Raw genomic sequence first — 13,376 nt, 5'->3', positions numbered from 1 at the left:
TCATTTCTTAATAAATGAAGCTGTATACTTTTACAAAAAGCTGATTATTTGTGTACCAAATGTAATAACAAAATCTGTTTTTCGAGAACCATAAAATATATTCAAGTATAATTATCGTTAGGATGAATGCATTCCAACTTAAAACGTCTAAACTCTTGTGGAGCAGAAGGCTCAACTCCCTTGAATGTACCTAAATTCACCCTCCCACAGACAGATTTGCTACACCATTTTACATATATGCATGACCCAGAACTGCTGAGCTTGACATGTAAAATCATTACCAATGAGCCAAAGTCAGGGAACAACTAGACTTAACTGATATGGCATGTTAAATGTACCATATCAAGTTACATGATGTACAGTGAACCTCAGAAGGATCAAGACAAATGAATAACTGCTCACCTGTAAATATAAAATTATTTTTCGTCGGAGAAGTACCTCCTGCTAAGTATTCGGTCTTCTATTCTGCTACCAAGTCGTTGCTGGTCTTGCTGGGAGTCAAGTTTGGTTGAATACCTCTTTCCACTAGTGTCAGTCCTTGATATCCTATCAGAAGACGCAAGCGGCCTTCTGCGAGATCTGATGGTTGTATCTGTGCCCTCCTCCTGTGCCAAAATAAATAAAAATGAAAATAAGCTGAAGGCACCAGGCAATGGAGAAACAAAACAGATCAAAAGAAAACATGTTTATAGCAGGCTCATGCAGTAAATCTTGTTACGGAGTTGTTTTAGAGGCGGCACCAACTCATTTTACCTGAATAAGCATCACAGGGCAAAAGGATATGCTACATAAAGTATAATAATGAACCACTTACTACCAATTGGAAATACTCACCATAATCAACTAAACACAGTAACCAGGAAGTTTTTCCTGCGCAACCCAATAGTGAAAGACAACATAAAGTGATTATAAAATACATGAATACACAAAGTTACTTTCCAGGTCCACTTCTCCCTTCCTACAAAATCTCCATCACTTAAGTCCTCATCCGCTACCAATAAAGAAATTACCTAGGAGTACTTAGTAAAGCAACCTGCCTAACAAGATGAAAGCCTCCATCATACCTGCAGAGTCAGCACTCCAGAACATGGAATGCCTGGATGCACTTTCGGGTGATTGCTGCGCTTTATTAAATCCTGATTGATTGAGCTTTTACTAATACTACCCTGAACACCATTTCTATACCTCTGAACTTTGTATTTATCCTCATCATTAGGAAACCCATATCAAGACTATTGACAATTGTTTCTCAAACGTCCAGTACCCACGTAACATCCACAAAAGCAACATTTTATGCGTGCATGGGGCACCAAAAGCCACTCAAACTTACCACTAGCCAGGTTTCAAACCTATGAGGGAGAGACACTAGAATCTCAGGGACGTTCTAGAGTTGAAGCAATCAGGAAAATCCTCCAGACTTATGGCTTCAAATAGCATGTCCCTCTTTGAGCAAACAAGTCCAGCGGCATGCACATAGATACCGCATTAAGAAAGTGGAGCACATATTGAGGACTCACTTTCTCAATGCATATACCAAAACCTGAATTTTAAGACTGCCAAAAGTTAAAAAATTTCATTTTATAATGCCCATGCTGTAGCAGCTACAACATTCTTAAAATCAGTTATAGTCAAAGCCTTGTATACTGAAGCAGAACCTTTCATTAGGTAGTGTTGTTCTTGCAGGGTTGTTCACCAAATTTATTGGAGAGAGTAAGGACCCAACTCTAGCTGAAAAAGGAGAATTATTCATAATTAAAAAAACAAGGCTTATGGATTAAGCAAATCTATATAATGCAATTCTCTTGGTGAACAGGACTGTTTTAGTAAGAGATGACTCTGTTCTTGTTTTATCTGGAAAAATCTTAAGCGATGACCGTGGATCAAACTACACAACCCAGGAATATTATTGTATCATTTGATTAAAATAATTCTGTGGCATTGCAATACTCAGTACTAACAAATTAGAGGAGTAAGAATAACTACCTTAATCAACAGTGCCTTCAAGCAAGGCTGCATGTTGGCAATCTGAATACTTTTACGGGGCACACTGCTAATAGCTTCTCACCTTGCCACTTTTCCTCCCCGGTCCACCGCAGCCTGTGCTGTTTGCGTGGAGGGAGTGGTGTTGCGGTAGAGCTCTCTTGCCTCCCCCACTTCCGGTGGTATAGCTGGGGCAGCCATCTTGGAAAAGTCCCGGTCTAGTGTTGTCACGCAAGATAGCTATAAATATGCTGGTGGCGCGCCAAAGGCAAGCCCGTCGGTGTCTGTCCGCGCACAGCGCCAGCCACTATGCCGATTTTGGAGGAAACCTAGACAACCGAGTGTCCCTACCCAGGGAATGGGTAAGCAGGAGGGGGTGCCCAATTAGTGACCTTTACAGGGATAGGGACAGTAGTTAATTCGACCAGTATGGACTCTTTGAGATGTGGCCTGCTTAATGTAAGGTCCCTCTGCAAACACTATCTGGAAACACAGATGCTGTTAAAGTTTCATGACTTGGATGTCCTAGTGGTGACGGATACATGGACTCATCCGGACTCGGACTTAGAATTGGGCTTAGCCTGCCCTCAGGGCTACAAAGCCATTCATAAGCCACGCCCCTGTGGTAGCGGTGGAGGGGTTGGGATTTTCTTTAAGGAGGTCTGGAACTTTTCACCTGTGGATATTGACATGGTCGATGGGGTTGACCTACTGGGCTTTGCTTTAAATGACCTTGGGCACCAGGTGCTGACAGATATCTGCTATAGGCCACCGGGAGTGGCCAGCCTGCTTCAACAGAAAAATCTGATTGATGTGTTCAGTAACATGGCTCTCTCTCATGCCAGACTTCTTATACTAGGGGATTTTAATCTATGGGCTAATGGGAGCATGGGCCCAGGGTATAATAACCTCCTACAGTCATGTTTAGATTTGTCCCTTAGTCAATGGGTGGTAGAGCCTACTCACACAAGGGGACATACCTTAGACTTGATATTTGCCAACAAAGATTCACTGTATGTTGTGGAGGTGTCTCCGGTTGGCTGGTCTGATCATTACTTGATAAAATTGGATGAGGTTGATATCAAACAAAATGATTATGTTGGGAAGGAGACAAGACGCTTCCTTAGCAGGGACTGGAAAGGTCTGCTGAGGAAAGCTAGCTCTGCCCCAGTATTCCATCTTGAAGGCTTGTTTGAGTCGGAGGAACAGGTGGAGGACAACTATGCCGCCTTTTGTTCACACATTAATGATCACCTTGATCTGATCGCCCCTCAAAAAATGCTAAAAAGAGATGGTAAACCTTAAGCGCCTTGGTACAAAACTGCTTTGAAAAATGTTAAACTTGGCTGTAGACAGGCCGAGCGGAAATGGAGGAAGGGGTACTGTGTTATAGACAAATCTATTTGGAAAGAGAACATTTCTAGCTATAAGAAAAGTATTGTCTCCACTAAAGCGGCTAACTTTATTTGGATGCCCTTAATATCCACTCCCTTAATGTTCGTGTTTAGTTTGATGTCTTGGATGAGGGGTTCTAGTGCCAATAAGAATAGGGATGGTGATAGTGGGCAACTCTGTCTAGTCCCCTGTTGGAGTGGGAAAGGTTCAGAGTGAGCCATTAATGACAATACGGGCTGATGGATTCCCGCAAAGAGCCATAACCATACGTATGTATTCCTCATCTAAATTGAAGGAATGCATACATCGTTCCAAAAATACCCAAGAGACCCTATCAAAGGCCTTCTCAGCGTCTAGTGTGATAGCTACGGATGGCTCCGGTTTAATAGCGGCATTTTCTAAAACGTGGCACACAGACGGGTGTTATCGTTAGACATACGTATTGGTAGGAAACCAACCTGGGAGTTACTTATTAGTTTGGGCAGGGCAGAATTGAGTCTAACAGCTAAGATCTTAGCATAGATTTTGCAGTCCACATTGATGAGGGATATAGGTCTGTTGTTTTTCGGTGAGAGGTGCGTCTAGAGGTGGAGAGGGCTATCCTCAATAACCTAAGTCCTATTGCACTCCTCACAACGAATAGACTTTATCCACCTAGCTCGAAGTCTATTTTTAAAAATACAAAAATAGCACTTAACGTGGATAAGAAGCTGGATATTAGTATTAAAGGCTCTAAAATTGAATCACTCTGGTTCAATAGCAAAATACTCTATAAAGGTAAAAGCCTATCCCTAGAAACATGGATTAATAAAGATATGCTCCTCCCTTATCAACTGGAAAATGCCTCATATTCAGTTACATTCTCAGCCCTCCAATCGAAACATAGCTTAGCTGATATTGAATTCTATAACTTCTTGAAAATCAGAACGGCCCTCTCAAAAACAAAATTATACAGAGCCCAGCCTTCAATCTCATTGTATGTGTCAAACATTAACAAACTGGGCCACCAGGTCTCCCAGATTTATAAACTCCTCCGTCCAAAGACCTCTAAACTTAATAATAAGATTATCGCCTTCTGGGACCAGCAAACTTCGGCTCCTCCAAAAGAACAGATATGGCCCACACTGAGGAGCTCAGTAACACGCAATAAAATCTCTCCTGTTCTCTCTCAAACCAAATACTGGCTATTACACAAAGCATTCTGGACTCCTGCCCGATTATTCTCTTTAGGTCTCCGTAAGGACGAAAAATGTGTTCACTTACACCAAGAAACCGAGGACTTAGCCCATCTTATTTTTCCGTGCTTGTCAATAAAGCCTTTTTGGGACAAAATGTTTGCCTTCTTAACTGGTATGTTTAACTGTACATAGGACAAAGAATTTTCAACCCTACCTATGGCCTTCTTGAACGCGGATTTAGGAACTAACTCTGATAAAGCTCTACTAAACATCCACTGTGAAAATGGTTCTTGCTAACTGGAAGGACCCGAGCAGGACATCTTATAAAGACTGGGTAAACTGGATCACCCATCTCAGAGGGGCAGATAACATTGCATTACAGAACTCTCCGTGGAAACCGTCATCCAGGTTGATGTGGAACTCTTTGGACACTTTTCTCGACTCATACAAACCCCCATAAACACCACTGTATGTCTATGAATCACACCTCGTGCTCTTAAAGGCACAGGCCGTGGCTCATGCCCTTACAGCTGTATCTCTTGGATCTATGTTGCTAATTGATATTACCTGTACTAGGCTGTGGTATGTTATGCCTATCAATATCGGATTGCTATGGTGCCTGCATTTGCATAGAACTTTGGAAGCATATGACACAGCTCGTCTAGCTTTTGTTTCCCTTTTCTTCTTCCCCTTTCTCTTTTCTTTTCTCTCCCTTTCAACTTGTCTTTCTTCTTTTATTATTGATCATTTGGGTTAGCCTCTTGATACTCTCATAGGCGTATAACCTCATGTTATGCTTTTATATGTTACATTATTGGCCTTAGATATATGATATGCTAACCCTCCTACAGAATCACTCTGTGTATTTTTCTTCTGGAAAATCAAAGTATTTTGAAATTTTAAAAAAATGAATAAAGGTAATTTAACATCTGTAAGTTTAAGAGGATCAGCAAGTGCTCTCAAGTTAATTCAGTATGTTAATTTTTCAAATAAAATTGACTGGAAAAATGGTGGCATCTTTTTATTGTACTCCAAAATCCATACTTTTCCCTTGGGTCATCAAAATGCCTTATAGCTTTCTCAAGACGTGGTTAAAGGAACTAAAGGTTATAATTTGAGCATTAGGTGTGTTAGCAGCATCGGGGACCGCAAGCTATGGAAGTGTTCAAACAGTCCATTTTTGAATCACTGCTCACTTGTTGCCCAGTCTTAAAGTGATTTTGCAGACTGGTTTCTGGTACGGGCTGCTGCTAAGCAGAGGACACTGTTCGTTTGATTCCCAGGTTACAGGGGGAAAGTGTGTGGGGGAGAGGTTGGTACCACTTACTGGTGATTTATGGGAGCAGAGCAAGGGCCATTACAGTCAAAACAACATGGTCTGATTTCATTTTTCTTTCCAGGGATATTTAGACGTTTAGTATTAAATAGGGACGGCCAGTAAAACCACCAGGATACATTTCACCCAACTACACATGGGGGAATTCGGTAAACCTGCTTTCATGTGGAAAATAAGTGAGGGAGGCGAAGTATGACTGGTGATGGGTAGAAGAAGAAAGTATGTCTGATAGGGGTACAGTATAGTCTACCGTGATAGCTACAATCAAAATCTATTTAATGGTATTCTGAGGACCCATTGTAATTTCCACATAATGATACATCTGATTTTTTGCTTCTGCTTACAGCAATTTGGGTGCAACTCCCAAGCAGGTGTGTCCCAAGAGGATGTGTGATCCCAGATAACTTGGGTACACAATCTTTCTTATTAAATACCTACCACAGTATCATGTTTAGCTAATGAACCCCAAACTTGTAAAGCAGGTGGTCTTTTAAAAAATCTTACATGACACATTTATCTTCTTGAAAAAGGCCCAAAAATATTAATTTAGTATCATAAATCATGTCATTTTCATTTTTGCAGGACATGCCCCCTTGCAAAGAAATACTTTGCAAGGGTTGTGCGTCAGAATGTTGTCTTACATATCTCTTCTGATGTAAATATCGTGTCCTTTACATTGTTTACAAAAATATCAGTCCACTGGGTGTTGATTTACTATTATTAATTTCAACGGGGAGCTATTTTATAAATGACATTTAGAACAAAATATTTTTGTGAGTTACTATTCTAACTAGGAAATTCTGGTACCACACCTTTGAGAGAAGCTCTCAATTATTTTCCTACAGAAGATTGTGAAATTCTATGACCCCACTAGATCTAGAAACCTACATGCCTTGGTTATAATGTGGATTCAAATCAAGAGCAGCTCACCAGTAGACTCTCACATTACTGTTTTGGGGGAAATAACATTTGAATCTCCAAATACAGGCTCCCTCACTGCATTTAAACCAATGCAGCGCTGCTTGTGCTGGTTCACCAGCTCGTAAACATGGGAATAGCCCCATTTCAGCAACAAATATCAGTCTTTTCAGAAACCTAATCTGCCGGGTATTCACAGACCCATCTATATGTGTTAGTAACATCTAAGGTTGAAAAGGTGATACTGCTCAACAAATGCATGAGTCATTGAAAGCATTCAAAGCAAGGGATTTCACACGTAGAGAAATAATATCAATAATGGTGGTCTTTTGGGGGGGGGGCGTGGCCAACCACCAACTAAGATGGCTGCTTGTTAGAGCGACTTTATCACCCGGCTGGATAATCCCTTTCATTCACTCACTTATCTGTCCCCTAGCCGCAATCTACTGTCACCCTGTTGATTTGCGGCTCGTAGGGTATCCAGTGTGCCCATCAATTCCGCGCTGCAATGCTATCTGTGGGGCCAACGCATGTGAGGACTGGGCGGTGAGGAGAATCCCCGACCTAAAGTTTGACATACGCAGCTGTGCGACCACTGGATGCAGCAGATGCCGCAGACGCGGTTAGGATCCAGCAGCAAGGACCACCCTGCGTTGATTGTAAACAATGCAGCTCGGACTCCATGAGCCTCAGCAGAGAGGAGGATCCCCCCCGGACATTACAGGGACCTTGGTACGGGCAGCGCTATGCAGCGAGCGCCAGGTGCTGGTCAGCCAAGGGCCTACCTGGATGGACAACCATAACTGACAGAGGCAGAGTGGGACGTATAGGGAGAGCCAGCCTGTTGCAGACTCCACATACGAAAAGCGGCAAAGACCAGGCGGTGTGGGCGGTGGCCTCGGGGCAGGCCACAGCAAAAGGCTGGAGCGTGGCTACTCTCATTCTCCGCCGGAGAAAGGGCTGGCTTGAGCGGTGAGTGAGCGAGCAGTGAGAAACGCCCCACGACTGAGGACTTTACTAATGAGAATAGATCTCTGTAACATGAACATGAGAGTCAAAGAGGTGGAGGATTCAAAGGTCACTCTACACCATGGCACGGAGGCCCTCAAGGTCCAGTTCAGTAAATTCCAGGCCAGAAGTAAAATCATGAAGGTCCAGCTTGAAGATTATGAAGGTAGATCCCCGCACAATAATGTTTGAGTCCCAGAGTGGGTAGAGGAACGGCAGTGGACCTATTTGTTGAGAATCTTATTCTCAAGAAACAGCAACCGCGCGGCCTCTCGAAATATTTTTCTGCAGAGCATGACCCATCATGTTCTTGGCGGACGCCCCAACCCGGGGTCCCCCCTCGTCCCATATTTGTCCGTATTTTCTATTTTTGTGACCGTGATGTAATGCTTCAGACGACTCGCAGTGCTCTCCAGTGACCTATGATAATGCAAATATAACTTTCTTTCCCGACTTCATGCTCAAAGTCCAGAGGCAATGTTGTAATTTTCTAGAAGTCAAAAAGGCGATGAGAGACAAAGCAGTGAAATATTAGATGATTTTTCCAGCAAAGCTGTGAGTAGAGTCTGAGGGAAAGACTTGGTTCTTCTCAACCCTGAAGGAGGCTTAGGAGTGGCTCGAGGGATGGTCGACAGTGGGGGGCAACGGCTATAAAGAACGACAAAGGTGGCGAGGACAGCACTCTGAGTTGTCAACTGGGCAGAGAACAAGAGACTTAACCAGGAAGGAAAAGAATTGCCACAATGACAAGCTTCATTAATACGACTACCACGCCTATCATTGGCGCACACAAACATTGAACACTGCGTACGCAGAGACCCTGGGACTTTGGTCCTTGTTAGCAATACTATATATCACTATGAAGTAAACTGCTAACTTTGTGAGCTGGTCCACACAGTCTGGTGGCGAAAACAGTGACCGGGAGCTAGTGAAGGTCGATATCCCTCAAGCAACCACATTCTTATGCTATAGGACATTGGCAACACGGTCTTCCTTGTATGGGGTCGTAAAGTAAAAACAAGGGAACCCTACTCACAACGGAACCAGGGTGATTAAGTATTTTAAGGAAAACAGTGGCTCCTGTGGGAAATATACTTAATAAAAATTAGAAGAAATAGCGAAAATATGCATATATATTCAGGGATGCGGCGAGATGCCAAGTAGTAAGAGACTCAGACACAATGATTCAGTTCTTCAATGATTATATTGAAAATAATTTTTTTTGCAGTGAAACTGTTTTTTTACAAATAACAAAGATTATTTATAGTTGTGTAGTGCATCCCAAGTGAAAGTATGAACCAAAACATAAGAATAACATTTGTGTGACAATATGTGCAAGGTTTCAGATATACTTCCTGGTTTACAAAAGCGACCACTATCCTGTTTTTTTTTCCGTTCATAACATCTATATGATGATAGAGTGCCAGTTCCAATGATTTGCTTTTTCAAATGTCGACGGCGTTTCGACTCTAATGTGGATATAGGGTCTCTTCAGGACCTACGATATGGGGGACATCTAGTGTAAGGCAGTTTGAAATTATAACTGTCTATTAAGGATGAAATATGGACCATATTTCATCCTTAATAGACAGTTATAATTTCAAACTGCCTTACACTAAGTTTTAATATGGACCATATTCCATCCTTAATAGACAGTTATAATTTCAAACTGCCTTACACTAAGTTTTAATATTGACACCATGACTTTTCCCTAATAAAAATTTCCCTTAAGTTATGGTAGTCAATTTTATATCTCACTTTTTTCCACATTATCATTATATTTTCTTTCACTGCAATTAACAACCCACACCATTACATCTATGGGTATTTTGGTATGATTCATCACTGCTGGTCCCTTTGGGTTTGGAGAAGCACACAATACCAATAGGTGTGTCACTCCACAACCGGATCACGTTTGACTTTATCCCAGATGATGATGCTCTGCCATGTGGGTGGGCTGATGGGATTCATTTTCTTTTTTGTTGTACACACTTCATAGGTAGACACAGACACTCTTCCTTTTTCGCACATACTAGCTACAGAGACCAGTGACAGTCTTGTTTTGTATAGTCATACCACTGAACCCTCACCTGGGGACTAGTGCACCCTGCTAAAGGGCCACTTCCCTAAACCACAGACAGTGGTTTGTGGCATGGCGCACAGGGGAGTGGGTCATGTCGACACTTCACTTTTCTCTGCACCAAAACAAGCAGCCTGCAATGGCAGAGTGGGTGTTCAGGTACAGGGCACCTTAGGGTGGCACAACAGGTGCTGCAGCACCTAGAGGCCTTCCCTGGTGACAGTGCCCTTGGTACCCATGGTACCTTTTACACAGGGCTTACCTGTGACCAAAGATGGGCAATTTGTGGGCACAAAGTTACAGCTTTGGGAAAGAATACAGGCACTGGAAACCTGATTGGCAGGGACCAGGGCACGCCAAGTCAAAGTGCATCATGTGTCAGGCAAATGGTAGGGGGTAACCATGCAAAAAGGGGAACATTCCTACAACCAGGTAGAATTAGTGAACCCTTAGACGCACGTCTTCAGTACACTTCTGGACCTGTGAACTCTGCCAGTAAGAAGGACTGCTGCCCTCTTGCCTGGATGAGAAGAACTTGCCTGCATATGTTGAACCTAGGACCCCAGACTGACTCCAAGGGCTAGTTGGCTGGCACACTGACTAGAGCATAGGGGACAAGACCCCAACAACCTTGAACCCAGCAACTTGGCCCTGCCATCTGTGAGTCCTACCACGCCAAGTGGTGCCACCCTATTCCAGGACCCTTAGAAGTGGCCATGACGGTGCTTTTCCAGCCCATCTGTGGTTTCAGCAGACCCAACGTATCTCCTCTGCTGCGCAGTGCAACGATGAGCAGAACTGACATTGCCTATGCTGGATGGATTTCCCCGAAGCAAAGATATCGCATCGTCGCCTGACGCCTTCCAGGAATCGCCGCTGCACGACATCCTCAACACACGCCTCAACATAGCAAGTCCATTGTTGACAACATCCTCGTCAGAGGCGCAGGACCTCGCATCACAGCTCCTAGAAATCACAGCTGCACAATGCAATCTCCACATGAGACTCCGCAAACAGGATTTAAGGTAATCTTGTTGAGCGGGCCTAACTGCGACCCTGTAGCTGGCCCGCGCTCCATCGAGGTCAGCATAAACTTTTGACTTTCACCTGGTCTAGCGTAAACATATCTCCGCTGTTGGCACTCTGCACTTTTTGGCGCTATTGTCAGTTAAATCTTTGAAATTGCATATTTCTGGTTCTACTGATTGGATTTTTGTTATTTTGTTCTTGATTTATTTATGTGTTACAATTTGCTCTATTTTTCAAAATTGGTGTGGAAGATTTCTTGTGTTTGGTTTTCACTTTATTGCTGTTTGAAGTGCTGCATAAATACTTTACACATTGCCTCTAAATTAAGGTTGACTGCTCAGTGCCAAGCAACCAGAGGGTTGAGCACACTGGCAATTGAGGATGGCTTATGTCTCACCCTAACGGGGACTGTGGTTCCTGCTTCAGTAGAGGTTCACCCCCTCATACAGTAACCCAATTTCTTGCAGTGTGCTTAAAGGATGGTCTTATCTACCAACCTGTTCTCAGGTGGTGTCTATTCCACATGTCCTCAGTGCAGCACCTATTTATCACCAATCTATTCTAACAACTGTGTTCAGCCTTTGGACGCTTCCATTCAGTCACATGGATTTTGGTGGCGAAACTAACATGGTCCTCAGTCTGGAGGTAAGTTACAGTGTCTGAAATGCCAGCTTTAAAACCTGCTTACTTGTAGTCTGTGAATTAATAGGCCTCCATTGGATGCAATCAGATATAGCTTTTAACTGGCGTGCAGGGTGGCAGCAAGGACGTCTGCTCGAACTTTTACTATTTATAGGAGCCAGTGAGTATAAGCAGTCAGGTCTGACTCTGGTTCAATCCTGCCATTTCATTAGTTACACAGGTGAATGCCGTTTATTCACACTGTTGTCATCATCTTTCTCTTTTGGATAAAATTCAACCAGTAAGAACTTGATGGGAAAATCATGAGTCAATCACGACTGGTACTAGTTTAGTGTCTGTTAACTCTTTCTAAGATTTCACGGGTTTATGGTGACCAAACTTCAGTTAGTGCAAAATGCTACAATACATTTAGTTGTTCGTATGTAAAAGTTTCACCCAGATGACCAACATGCCTACAAGTGTAACAGCAAGTGAATTTAAGGGTCTTATGCACGGTCCCCTGTCCTTTCTTCGGTCTGTCCTGCCTCTTTCCTTTTACTGCCCTTTGCTGTACTTGCTGGATGATACTGATGCTCTTTTAACAAGGCAATATAAACAAGGTTGTCACTCTCTCCTACCTTAAGGAATACTCTTCTGCTCATTTTGAGATGAAATTCTCTGCTTTTTCAGCAATAAAATGTAAAAAATTCACATTGCCTAGACAGGTGCTCTGTTCCTTAACTACATAGAACCCAAGAACCTACAGACTGTCCAAACTACCAAAAAAAGCAGCATGGATGGATGACTACATCCAAGATTGGACATGTTTAAATTACATGTAGAATTGGCTGAATTCTTTAGAAAGCTCAAGTTAAAGGCCTTCTTCGAGAAAAAGGACAATACCACCACACAAGCGGAAGGAACACCCAATGAGACGGGAATGAGGACAAAATCTACCTTCACCCCCCCACCAGGTAGCATCCCGGTAGAAATCCTGACCTTCGAACAGGCAGTCTACACGGAAGTAGAACAACTCCAACAGAGAGACACTTTCAACAACCTGTCCAACAAAGACAGAAGCACCATCCAACGCCTCCAACATGACCCCAAACTTGTCATAAAACCAGCGGACAAAGGTGGAGGTATAGTCCTGATGAATAAGACAGACTATGACCAGGAGTGCAAGAGGCTCCTCAGTGACTCTAGGAATTATAAGCGTCTCCAAAGAGACCCTACTGAGCAACTACAGACCACCATCACGCAAATGGTAAAACATGCCAAAGACCATGATCATATATCACAGCAAGAGTCGGACTACTTATGTCCCAAAGAAATAAAGACTCCCTACTTCTACACGGTCCCCAAAGTGCACAAAGGCACCTTTCCACCACCAGGGAGACCCATTGTGTCGGGTATCAAGTCTTTGCTAGAACCGCTATCACGTTTCTGTGATTTCTTCCTCAATCCCCTAGTCCAGAAGACCCCTACCTACCTTAAGGACACTAAACATTTACTAAATGTAATCAAGGAAATCAGCTTTGATCCAAGCACTGAATTACTTGTGGGACTAGACATAGAATCCCTATACACTAGCCTCCCACAAGACGCCACGCTCAAGGTACTGCACGATGTCCTCATGTCCAACACTTGGACTTACAACACGCCCCGCAGCTTCATCTTAGACTGCGCAGCACTAGCTCTCAAAGAGAACTATTTCGAATACGAGGGCACCTTTGACCTCCAGACGAATGGTACATCAATGGGCAGTGTCTTTGCTCCCAGTGTGGCCGGACTTTATGTGGCCCACTTCGAGGAGACACACATACAACAC

At 43.2% G+C, this 13,376-nt stretch overlaps 1 protein-coding gene across 2 annotated transcripts in view; it reads right to left on the bottom strand.

The window, feature by feature from the left end:
- LUZP1 (leucine zipper protein 1) overlaps positions 1-13,376 on the bottom strand; it is a 170,427-nt gene that overhangs the window by 17,816 nt on the left and 139,235 nt on the right. For both annotated transcript variants that reach the window (XM_078682702.1, XM_078682703.1), the window contains exon 3: positions 403-605. In XM_078682702.1, coding sequence (XP_078538828.1) covers positions 417-605 — 189 coding nt within the window. In that variant the 3' untranslated portion in view covers positions 403-416. The remainder of the gene's footprint in view (positions 1-402; positions 606-13,376) is intronic.

This window comes from Lissotriton helveticus, chromosome 3_1 (genome assembly GCF_964261635.1).
Source record: "Lissotriton helveticus chromosome 3_1, aLisHel1.1, whole genome shotgun sequence".
In the NCBI taxonomy this organism is placed as follows: domain Eukaryota; kingdom Metazoa; phylum Chordata; class Amphibia; order Caudata; family Salamandridae; genus Lissotriton; species Lissotriton helveticus.
The sequence above is the reverse complement of the archived record's forward strand: the minus strand, read 5'-3'. Positions and strand labels throughout refer to the sequence as shown.